This window comes from Volvox carteri, assembly GCF_000143455.1.
Source record: "Volvox carteri f. nagariensis unplaced genomic scaffold VOLCAscaffold_1, whole genome shotgun sequence".
Classification (NCBI taxonomy): Eukaryota; Viridiplantae; Chlorophyta; class Chlorophyceae; order Chlamydomonadales; family Volvocaceae; genus Volvox; species Volvox carteri.
The window spans coordinates 650,876-662,685 of NW_003307545.1; the positions used below are offsets into that span (position 1 = coordinate 650,876).

The 11,810-nt window shown below is 56.3% G+C and overlaps 1 protein-coding gene across 1 annotated transcript in view; it reads left to right on the forward strand.

The window, feature by feature from the left end:
* Positions 1 to 9,932, forward strand: part of VOLCADRAFT_102618 (uncharacterized protein) — a gene marked incomplete at both ends in the record, with an annotated part of 16,261 nt that extends 6,329 nt beyond the window's left edge. The window contains 17 exons of the mRNA XM_002945600.1: positions 240 to 442; positions 999 to 1,271; positions 1,726 to 1,842; positions 2,167 to 2,292; positions 2,612 to 2,812; positions 3,009 to 3,254; positions 3,532 to 3,720; positions 3,988 to 4,394; positions 4,732 to 4,798; positions 5,446 to 5,856; positions 6,613 to 6,807; positions 7,160 to 7,297; positions 7,628 to 7,815; positions 8,264 to 8,504; positions 8,698 to 8,910; positions 9,276 to 9,437; positions 9,687 to 9,932. Of these exons, the coding sequence (XP_002945646.1) occupies positions 240 to 442; positions 999 to 1,271; positions 1,726 to 1,842; positions 2,167 to 2,292; positions 2,612 to 2,812; positions 3,009 to 3,254; positions 3,532 to 3,720; positions 3,988 to 4,394; positions 4,732 to 4,798; positions 5,446 to 5,856; positions 6,613 to 6,807; positions 7,160 to 7,297; positions 7,628 to 7,815; positions 8,264 to 8,504; positions 8,698 to 8,910; positions 9,276 to 9,437; positions 9,687 to 9,932 (3,623 nt within the window). The remainder of the gene's footprint in view (positions 1 to 239; positions 443 to 998; positions 1,272 to 1,725; positions 1,843 to 2,166; positions 2,293 to 2,611; positions 2,813 to 3,008; positions 3,255 to 3,531; positions 3,721 to 3,987; positions 4,395 to 4,731; positions 4,799 to 5,445; positions 5,857 to 6,612; positions 6,808 to 7,159; positions 7,298 to 7,627; positions 7,816 to 8,263; positions 8,505 to 8,697; positions 8,911 to 9,275; positions 9,438 to 9,686) is intronic.
* Positions 9,933 to 11,810: the final 1,878 nt, after the last annotated feature.

Sequence of the window (11,810 nt, forward strand, 5' to 3'; positions counted from 1 at the left end):
GGCCTGACCCGGGGGCGGAGTGCATGAGACTAACCAGCCGTATGCACCCGCCCCCCGCGCTGTGCTTCGGCCCTGGGCCCCCGGCTTTTCAGCCCACAGTGTAATCAACGTCATACATACATACATACATACATACATACATACATACATACATACATACATATATACATACACACATACACAAACACACTGCCCACTCCCCGATTTCTTCCATTTTTCTGGTGGTCCCCGGTCCACAGGCGGTCATGCCATCGGCGGCCGCACCAACGACCTGTTTCTTCTGGACCTTGGCGCCTGGCAGTGGTCCCAGCCCGCCTTCTCCGGCACCGCGCCCTCACCCCGTCAGGCCTGTGCGCTGTGTATCGGCCACGGCAACCTGCTGTTTGTGCATGGAGGCCGGAACAACTTTGTGCTCGAGGACTTGCACGTCATGGACTTTGTGGTGAGGTGTTGGTGTGTGCATGTGTGTGTGTATGCGTTGGATTATTTGTGGTATGGATTTGGAATGAAGGTAGCTCTGGTCTTCTAAAGGGGGGGGGCGGCCTCAAACACCGGTACATGCGCGGTACAAATGCGCGGTACAAATATACAGCATGCTGCTGTTTTTGTTTATTTTGCTTACAGACCCCACCAAACAGGGGGGGAAACGGCCCCGAAGGACCGATCCTGACTATGTAGAGGTGGCAGTCAGGTTGGTCCGCCCTCCGGCATTTGCAATGTCCCCCCCGCCGGCTGCCGCATGGATCAGCCAGGGATATGTTATTTAAACCCAACAGAGAAGCAGCACCGCGGTATTTTTCCCCACAGCCAATATTTTCCTCCAGGCCCTAAACCCAACCCTAACCCTCAACTCTAAAACCCTGGAGCCCTAGAATCCCCAAACCAAGCCGGCCGAACCCAGATGGATCTCCTCTTAAGCACCGCATCCCCTCCTCCCGCATCCCCTCACATCTTCCTCGTCCTCGTCCTCCTCCACACACCTCCGGCTCGGCTGGCAGACCAAGACCTGGACGGAGATCCCTTGCGAGGGGCGCTGCCCCCCTCCCCGCCATAGCCACCACATCCACGTCCACAAAGACAACCTCTACCTCTTCGGCGGCTTGGACGAGCTGGGGGCCCAGTCCAACGCCATGTTTCGAGTGCACCTGCCGGGAGACCAGCAGGAGACGTACGCAACCGCAAAACCAAAGTGGGTCGAGTGGGATAGTGAGCTGCCGTACAATAAGAACCGTACGGCAACGCTGAGTAACGGCACCATCTCTATTTACCAGGTGGGTGTCGGGAAATGGGTTGGAGGGTTAGAGGGGGAGGGGGGGTGAAGGGGGTGCGGCCCTCCAATGCGGTTTTCCTCCAATGCGAACTTTGCAATTCGCAGCCGCCCGTAATGCGCTCAGCAAACCTGTCGTACTCTGCCGTACACTCCGTTACTCGACTTCTCCGCAGGGCCTGCTAAGCCCCAGCTCGCCCCAGCGCGGTGATCTTCCGTTTTTTCAGCCACTTTAATTCGCCCCTTGCATCTTCTCCTTTTTTTAAAATCGTTATAATTTCTTTGCCCGTCATCCTCCACTCGCTCCCCTTTTTCCAATCGGTCCTTTGCATTTTGTTTACGATTTCCTTTTTTCCCTTTATCCCTTCCCGCCTTTCCCCCTCCCTGCACTTCACACGTGCACAACCGCGTACATACATACATACATGCATACATACACACGTACACACGCCACGCAGCTTGGCAGCAACACGCTGGGCCGTGTGAATGACGACGACGCGGAGAAGGGCCTGGTGTTCTGGGACGTGTTCAAGACGGCCAAGTTGGAGGGCCTGAAGCCCAGGCAGCTGGCTGAGGTGCGTGATGGTGATGGTGGTGGTGGTGGTGGTGGCGGTGGTGGTGGTGGCGGTGGTGGTGGTGGCGGTGGTGGTGGCGGTGGTGGTGGTGGTGGTGGTGGCGGTGGTGGTGGTGGTGGTGGTGGTGGTGGTGGCGGTGGTGGTGGTGGTGCCTGTCTGTCTGCCTGCCTGTCTGTCTACTCGCTCGCGTGTCTGCCTGCCTGCCTATCTGTCTGTATGTCTATCTATCTACTCGCCTGTCTGTCTGTCTGTCTATCTGTCTGCTGACCCACTACTGCCTGGCTAGCTGTTGACACCCCCTTCACCGTGGGGTGTTTCTCGCAGGACGAGCTGCGGCCCAAGAACGCCAAGCGCATGCGGGTCCAGCACACCATCAACACCGCCGGCAAGATGCCACGGAGCTTCACACAGCACACGGCTCACGAGGTCCGGGTGCTGCAGTACGTGCAGGTGGGGGACAGGGGGTGCGGGTTTGGGGTTGGCGGTGTTTGTGCGTGTGCGCGTGTGTGTTATGGTAGGTGTGCGCGTTGTTTGTAATGTATGTATGTATATAAATGGTCTTCATTAGCCAGGGTAGGGGTTGAACAACGCTAGACTGTATCTTTCTAAGAGTTGTCGGGTTTTCCGGTCCGCAATTAGTTCAACCGTTGCGACATCTCGCGTGTCAACTGCCGACTTCGATGTACGATGCGAGTTAGCCGTCATGTGATCATTAATTGAAATTCGAAGTCTGATTTTAATTTCTTGTGATGTACGGCGTGTACTGCAGGACTTCCAGCGCATTTTTGAGGAACTGTATCCGTACCGCCGGCCCTTGTACCTCACCCCCCGCAACGAGTGCGGCGTCCCCAAGTTTGTTTGTACGACAATACGGGCCAGTCAGCTGGTTTACACGGAGCTGTACGACCTGGACGGCGCGGCGCAGTTCGTTGCAGATTTTTTGTCGTACGAGCCGCTGGAGGACCCACTGGTACGGATGTACGGACAAAGGCGCGGGCCTCGTGTGCTTTCGATCGTCCTTGGGAGAGGGCACAAGGCATCTATCGTACTCGGCATCTGTCGTACTTGGCATTCTATTTTCTAGTTCCTCCTAACCCCTTCCCGTTTTGCCTCTGCCGTCCTGCCGCCCTCCCTCCCTCCCTCGTCCCAACTGTCCTGCCGTACAGCACCCGCCCGACACGCTCCCCTCACCTATGTCCGTCCTTGACTGGCGAGCCGGTGACTCATTCGACTTGGCTGTCGTACTCGCGTCGCTGCTTATCGGTGTGGGTTTCAACGCCTACGTCGTCATGGGCTACGCACCGTACGCTGTCGTACAGAACGATCAGCGAAACACGGTCTGTACGGTGCTGGAACGGGAGGCTCAGGGCGCGGCGGCGGCGGCGGCGGCAGCCGCCGGGGCGGCGGCCAAGGTAAACATTATATTTCCTGTCACCTCTGAATCTTTGTGTATTTTGTGGCGAAGACGGAAATTGTGGAGGGAAGGGAAGCTAAAGGATAGGCCGGGGAGGGAAAACGGCCAAAGGGAATAACGCAATCGACTATCATCATTATCATCATCATCATCATCATCATCTTCCGACCCCACCCCCTGTATTTGGCCACCACCACCACCACCACTATCTCCACCATCTTCATCCATCATGTCTCTGTCTCTACCCCCACCCCCCCTCCCACCCGCCTCCGCAGGGTTACGATGCGGCGGCTGGCGGCCGCTCCGGTGGCCACGGCGGCGGCGGCACGCACCGGCGCGCCGGCGAGGGCTCCACCACCAACCCCGCCCTGCCTGTGGGCGCTCTGGCCGGGGCCGCTGTGGAAGTCCGAGCACCTCGCTACGTCGTCAAGCCACTGGCCTCCCTCAAGAGCAAAGTCCTCAAGGTGCGCTGCCGTGGTGCGGTGCATGGATGTAGGGGCCTCTGTGTCTGTCTGTCTGTCTGTCTGTCTGTCTGTCTGTCTATCGGTGTATGTGTTCTTATGATGCTACCCTCGGGAGGAGCCCAGCCGGGTCACACACAGACTGGTGCGGCGTCTGCATGAGCTGCGTGTTTCATGGTGTAATTACACTATTGGAATGTTCATCGACATTTGCACTGTACCGTACTGCACCGTACTGTACCGTACTGCACCGTACTAAAAAAACCGCAGGGTGGCAGGATCGAGACGCCCGACTCCCCCGCCGCCGCCACCGCCGCCGCTGACCGCGCACGTCTCTCGACACCCGGTGACGGCGGCGGCAACCCCGACGACGAGGCCGTCGGCGACCCGACGGCCGCGGCAGCCGCCGACCCGCCCGCTACTGCCGACGGCGGCGGCGGCGACCCACTCGCCGAGGACCACGACGCAGGTGTCTGCAAGTACGTCCACGCGTGGGTGATGGTGCTGCCCGGCAAGCGCGACGTGTCGGAGGCGATGTTCATCGAGCCGTCAACAGGTCGCAAGTACCCGCTGCAGGACAGTCCGTACAAGGGCATCGAGATGCTCTGGAATCATCGCAACTTTTGGGTGTGTTTGCAACAGCCGCAGCCGCACAGCGACTCCCGTGCCGACCCCAAGTGAGTGCGACGGCTGTAGCGCGGAGGGAGGGGGGAAAGGGACTTTTTCTTCTTAGAGAAAAGGAGAAAAGGCTATAGAAATGTTAAGAAAAAGGTTTAAAAACGTTTTTAATAGAGTTTTAGCGCACGTGGGATTTTTGTGAGCGTGTAAAACGCGTATGGGCGCGTGTGGGTGTATTTCCGCATTCCGTCAGCAAATTTGGCCTTGCTTGTGACTAAAGAATCAAGTCAGTGATAGTAACGTGACAGCCTATAAAAAAACTGCATACCATCCTAAGTCCCCAAACACCCTGAAATACGCGCCTCCGAAACCGAAACCCACACGGCTTCCCCACAGGGACATCTCCTACGACCTGAACGACCCGTCCAAGTGGGAGCCCGTGTTTGAGGAGCGCGGCATGAGGGTGAGCTGAGCGGGGTAGCTACGTAGCGAGTGACTGGTTTGGGGTTAATGGGGATAATGGGCAGGGATGAGCGCGCCTTCCGTCAATTACGACCCGACACAACTGACCGCCAACCGAAAACTGCCACTACGTGTGCGTCATGCGGGCAGTGTATTTGTTAGCTTCGTCAAGGAGTTTTCACCTCCTGTTTAACTTCTTCCTCTCCGAGGGGGTACTGTCGTGGCTTCTGTCTGCCTGTGTATGTGTGTGCGCATGGGTCCCGGGGCTTCAAAGTAAAAAATAATCATAGGCTAAAATGACAGAAGTATTGGAAACCGAAAAGTCATCGGTCATATTTCTCTTCCTATGCCTCTCTTGGTGCTCCCTCCATCCCGTCGACCCCACCTCACCCCAACCTACACGCACGCCGTGATTAACCTACCGACAGACATACCTAGCCACCGACAGACATACCTACCCACCGACAGACATACCTACCCACCGACAGACATACCTACCCACCGACAGACATACCTACCTACCGACAGACATACCTACCTACCGACAGACATACCTACCCACCGACAAGCCTACCTACCGACATACTGACATACCTACCCACCGACGTACTGACATACCGACATACTGGATGTTATTCTCACCCGCAGAGCCGCAGTGAGGGCGCCACGGAGGAGTCCGAGGTCCTCCGTGCCGAGGGGGGTACCAGTCGCATACACCGCAACGACTCCACACGTAACGTCAACACCGGCGGCATGGCACTCGGCAAGGGCGGCGGCAAGGGCGGCGGCTCCACACGACTTCAAGGAGTGGGCGGGATGAGTATGGCGCAGAGAGTGGCGCAGCGAAAACAGCTGGCGACGCCAGGCGGCGGCGGCGGTGCTGGCGGCGCCGGGGCCGCGGATACGCCGCCGCGTACGGCTGAGGGTCACGGTGACGGGCTCGCCGGGTTGGGTGAGGACGGCGATGGCGGCGAGGCGGATGTGGTGCCGGACATCCCGCCCAGCTGGGTGCTGAAGCTGACCATTCCCAGGGACGCTTTCGACATGCGCTGTCCTAGGGTGAGTGTAGAGGTGGTAGAGGAAGAGGTAGAGGTAGAGGTAGAGGTAGAGGAAAAGGTGGAGGTAGGGGAAAAGGTAGAGGTAGGGGAAAAGGAAGAGGTAGAGGTAGGGGAAAAGGTGGAGGTAGAGGTAGGGGAAAAGGTGGAGGTAGAGGTAGGGGAAAAGGTGGAGGTAGGGGAAAAGGTAGAGGTAGGGGAAAAGGTAGAGGTAGAGGTAGGGGAAAAGGTGGAGGTAGAGGTAGGGGAAAAGGTGGAAGGCGGGTAACGATGGGGACGTGGAAGGTGGGACGTGGAATACGATAGGTATATAGATGTGGGGCCACATAATGTACACGCTCACTTACCCATGACCCGCGAATCCCTTTCCCCCTCACTCACATTTCACCCTGTTATTAAACACAGCTGCAGGGTTCTTCACCAGGGTACCCAAAAATTTCGGCCGTGTCCGAAACCCTCTGAATAACCTTTCGGGGCCCTCCCCGAAAAATTTCCTGTCAGCCGGAGAGTGTTTTCGGGTACCCCGAAACTGTCTGAAGCGGTTTTCGGGGTACAAATTAGCTGGATTCTTCGTTATATGCTAGGACGGCTGAAAAAAATGCTCTAAAAGGCCCAAAATCCGTTCGGAATGCTCCGGGGCACACTAATTTTCCTTTCGGGCAAAACGCAAATATCTCAAAAAAGTTCGGGCCCGAATCGGGGTGAAGAACCCTGCACAGCTGGCCCCCACCCACCCCCCACCCACCCCCACCTTCCTCAGGGCGTCAAGCTAACTCTGTATCGGCGATGCCAGCACGAAATCTTTGCTCGCTTCGGCGACTGCAGCCGCTGGGACGGCATGGTGGAGAAGCTGACGCTGTACGCGGACGACGAGCGAACCACCGTAACGGAGATCCGGGAGACCTTCACACGCCGGCGCGACAAGCTGAGAGAACGCCGGGTCTACCCACAAAAGGTGCGGAGAGGGGGAGAGGTCGGTTCGCGGTGTCGCTGTTGCGACGTATAGCTGTAGCCTCGATAAAGTATGTGTGCGTGTGCGGTTCTTACATTCTCGTACATCCGTATGGAATTAGCACCAGACATGGCATCAAATGACCTGAAGTCTAAAGCAAGGTTCTTGGCTTGCGCTCGCCATAGAGTCATCGCCGCCTCTTTCCCCCACCAACGAAGCTGCTCCCGCCACGGCTGACGTAGCGTTTTATACTTCATAAAGGAGGAATGACCACAGGACGCGTGTTTTTTGCAATTAATACCAATGCACGGGGACTCCGCTGCTGTACGATGCGTACGGAACGTACGGCATGCAGGACACTACCATTGAGCTGTTTGATCGCGGAAGTGCCTTTGCCCTCAAGGACATCCTCACCGTCAAGAACGACCGTCGCGTGTTCAACTTTTATGCCGCGGCGCGGCTGGATGGCCTGGAAAAGCGGGAGGAGCTCGAGGTAATAAGGTTGTCTGTGTACGGTTGCGTGTACGACAGTACGACATGGGATGCCGCACATATCCCTCCCAACTTTCATGTTCTCAATTACAATTTCAAAATTAATAAAAAGGAAATCCTTCGTGACACGGCTTGTGTCACGTTATGTAAAATGTGGTTTGCCGGTTGGGTGTGTTTCTATCTTCCCTAACCCTTTCACCACCCGTTTTTAACTCCTTCTCTGCCGCATCCTTATAATCCTCAACCCCCGGCCCCTGTCCTCCCCCTATCCCTGACCAAACCCCCCGACGCGAACACGCGCACACACACACACATACACACACACACACAGAACCGCAAGATCATAGAGCACTTTTTGGGGCGCGACGATCGCCTGGTGTACCGCAGCGCCACCTACACTGAGGACGCCGCCACCGCCGCCGCCGCAGCAGCAGCAGCGGGTGGGGGAGGCGCCCCTGGAGCACCTCCGGGGAGCAGTGGTGCTGAGGCAGCGGGAGCCGCAGAGGGCGACCCGGAGGAGTGAGTGAACTGATTCTTCGACCTGAGTGGAGGGGTTGATGTTTAGGAGCTTCCTGATGGGGGTGTGGGGGCTTTCTATGTCTGCATGTCTGTCTGTCTGCATGTCTGTATGTATGTATGTAATGTAAGCTCTCTTTTCAAGATTGCTGGCGGCGGTGGCGGTAGCTCGAGAGGTAGTGGCTTTTACTTTTACTGCTGACCGAACTGCTGAAAGGTTGACTGGGCAGTGCGGTGAGACCACGTGTCTCCATCACCGGCGCCATGTTGTCTCAGTTCATCGACAGCTCTTCTCTCTCCTCTTAGATCCCTCCTCCCCCTTTCCTGTCTTACCTGCCGACAAATATCCTCCTTCCTGCCACTTTCCCCCTCCTCCTCCTCCTTTCCCTCTTCCTCTCCCACCCGTCCTAATTTTTTAATCGCCGCCGCCCAACGTGACCCTGTCCCGCAGGGACGCCGCACGCCGCACACGCAAAACACGCAACCGGGGGGGCGACAAGCGCATGCTGCCCATCCGCAAGATGACGGAGAAGTTCGCTCGCAACCCCGCTCTGTCGGCGGATGTGGATGTCGCCAAACGCGTGTACTACCTGACAGAGGGCCGCATGAGAGTGGAGTACCACTTCGGAACGAACCGCATCACCAACTCCAGCCGCTCGTTTACGAAAGATGGTCAGAGCCAAATCGTGCAGGTGAGCAGCTCCTGCTGCGGTGAAGGGGGATGGTCTGAGGGTAGAATTTGTGTTTTTTCAGGGTGTTTTTTATGGGGGGGGAAGAAGGCGTTCGTACACGCTTTCAGTTTATATTTATTGCATGTTATCATTCGTACACATTCGTACAGTTGTAGCAAGTTATTTACTCGTACGTCTCGTACTCCGTACGCAGGTGGATCCTCTGGCGCCGCGGCCACAGCCGGCAGCGCTGCTCGAGGAGTACAGCGCTCTTTTGGTGGCGGAGAAGGACTGTCTTCAGTCGGTACGGGATAGTGAGTGGGAGATCTCGGAGATCACCCGTACCCGTACGAACCAGGAGCAGAATATCACTCTGGAAACGCCGTACTACGACATCGTACGGATCAAGGCGGAGGAGAGCGAGGAGGTACGGCATGGCAGTGGTGGCAATTGATATGTGGGTGGATTGTACGGCTAGCTCCGAACCACCACGATGGTGTGTGCCACGGTGCTGAGATTCGTCGTGAAATGTTGCTGGAAGTGGCGCTGGCGGTGGCGACGGTGGCGGCGCGGTCGTACTCTAGACGGAACGAGAACGAGAACTCAGCACAACAACCATTCACGCTCCTATCATCACCAGTGAAACCCCACAATTCCAAAATGTTCCCAGCCCGTTGGCTAAGGGCCTACAGCTACGATGCTAATCCTCATCTCCTCCCCCCTCTTTCCACCACCTCCCTTTTACTTCCCCTCTTTTTCATACGATTGCTTTGCCTTCCCATTGTTCTTTAGGAGGAGGAGGAAGCGGCAGAGGCGGCGTACGACTACCTGTCCCCCTTCCTGCCGACCTTGCTGGGCACCCAACAGCTCACCCGCACCCAGGCGTTGGAGGTTCGGGAGAAGGCGCTCAAGGCGCTCAAGGACCGCCTAATCGAGCGAGCGAACATCATCCAGGTGGGAAGGAGGAGGTATTGAATGGATGGGCGGATGGGTGAGGTAGGTGAAGAAGACTTATTACGAGTGCGGATGGGTTGGTGTGTGTATGTATGTGTGTCTTGCACGTGTGCACCTGTGATAACCCGGGCTTGAGGTGGCTGGGTAAAGACCGCGAAATACACATCATAACACGCGCCATCAAGCACACACGCACCCACGTGATCACACCGCCCTGGAATCCCTTCCTCCATTCAACCGTCGAACCAGGCCCGTTTGGACGAGGAGACCGCCGCCCTGGCCAAGCGGCAGCAGACATTCCACCGCGACCGCGACCAGATGACGGCTGCAGAGGAGGAAGAGTACGAGCGGCAGACGGAGGAGTCCATGTTCCGGATCCATATCCTGGAGAGGCGGCTAAGGCGCCACGAGGAGCAGGCGCTGCACAAGTACTACGAACTGGACGCCAAGTTGAGAGGCGACCCAAGACTGCAGGCGCTGTTGAACGTCTACTGAGGTTCATCTCCTCTGTTTGTTGAGGGGGTTCGTCCCCTAAAAGGGAACTAAAGGGGACGGAGGTCATTGAGAAGGAGGTAGAAGGTGTGCACGGGGGTGATGCGCACGTATTGCGTGTGTTTTGAGGCGGGGAACAGGCTTGGTGGTGGGGCTTGTGTTGCGTTGCAGCGGAAAGTGTGGCCGCTCTGGGAAGGGCTAGTCCCGGGGGGAAGGGGAAGTGGGGATTTGTGGCGTAGGCTTGAAGTGTGCTTCAAACATATAAATAACTTTGCTTTGGAAGCGTGAGCAGCAGCAGATGTAGTAGGGGGGAAAGATGACGAAGGAAGGTGACAGATCAGGAGCAGGAGCTGGGAAATGTGTGTGTGTGTATGCACTCCTGGATAGCACGGTGTGCTGGTGGGGGCGCGCTGGCATTGGACGTCTAAGCAGCAAGCATCCTTGGATAGAGGCACGGCACAGCTATCGTCCCGGGGAAGTACCTGGTTCTAAGGGAAGTACTTGGCCCTAACTCCCTCATTCTCTTGTACACACGCATCCGACAAACCCCGTCCCCCCCATGTTATGACTCGTGCATACTACACAGAACTTATACAACTTCGTGCACTGCCGCCAATCAACTGCTAGCAGGTTGTGAACTTAGGCGTCATTTCCCAGTTACCGTACTTCGTGAGCTTCATGTCAAGTGGAAAAAATAAGTGCCGAAATTCCTTGAAGGACATTCTTGATTGATCAGGAGAGGATAACGAGAATTCTTGCCGATCAAGTCCTGACAGCTGCGGCTGGGAAAAGCGCTAATCCAGCCACCAAACGGCCTTCCGACCGTTTGATTGCCAGAGTAGGAATGGTTCTAACAATATGGATGGAGGTCCTGCAAGTGTTAAAAATAAAACTCTAAAATGGCATGAGGATTTCATGAGGTTTTACGGTTTTTCCAACGATTTTAGGTAAAAGCATGAGTTCAGTTGTTTATCCTGGTTTTTGTTGTTCGTTTTCGCCCATATTGGCGCTCCTAAGCATAGCATTCCTGTAACACAAATGGCAATCCCTACCACATAGACTTTCCCGGTTACCGGGCAATTGTGGCCGTTAACGGGGTATGCTGAGACTGGTTACCAGGTGGATGGTTACCGGGGGTCGTTAATGGGGGTGGTTACGATTGGGTTACCGGGTTGATCGTTACTGGGCCGTAACCGGGGCTGGTTACAGGTTTGAAGATTATCGGTTTTCGTATTACTTTACAGCAGCAAGGACAGCCCACTATGGCCGGCACTCAGCTCAGTGTCTTTTTTTAAAAGTAATAAACAGGCCACTTTGGCGTTTGGAAAAAAGGAATGAACTGAGGCCGATCCTCAAAGCCCTCAGCACTCCTCCTCTGGCGGTCTAAGTGATGCCCAGCACTGTGCTGCGTAAGCATGATGCTGCGGTTGCGGCGGTCCTGGATGATCTCCATGCCGAGGTAGTAGCGCGCCTCTCCAAGGTCTCGTACTGCGAAGCAACCAGCTATGGCCGCCTTGGCGGCCGCGACCAATTGCAGGTTGTCCGCCGCCACCAGGATGTCGTCAACGTGCACGAGCAACCAGGCTCTCCTGCGCCTCCGCGCGTCTTGCCTTGGTGTCTGCCTGGCTCTCGATCACCATACGCATGATGTCCACCATCTCAGTAGTCCCACTCTGGAATGTGGAGTCCAAAGGGGGGTTGTGAAAAGAAGGGGGACACACCAAACAAACGGCATTGCATGCAAGGGGTAGTAAAGTGTGCAAACTGGGACACAGCAAAAATGCATTTCGATCTGGTACTGGCCCCACCTTGCACCTGGCGGAACCTGGTGGCTTCGCACACTTATGGATGCTGCTGGGGGTGGGCTGCATGGGGTTGCCA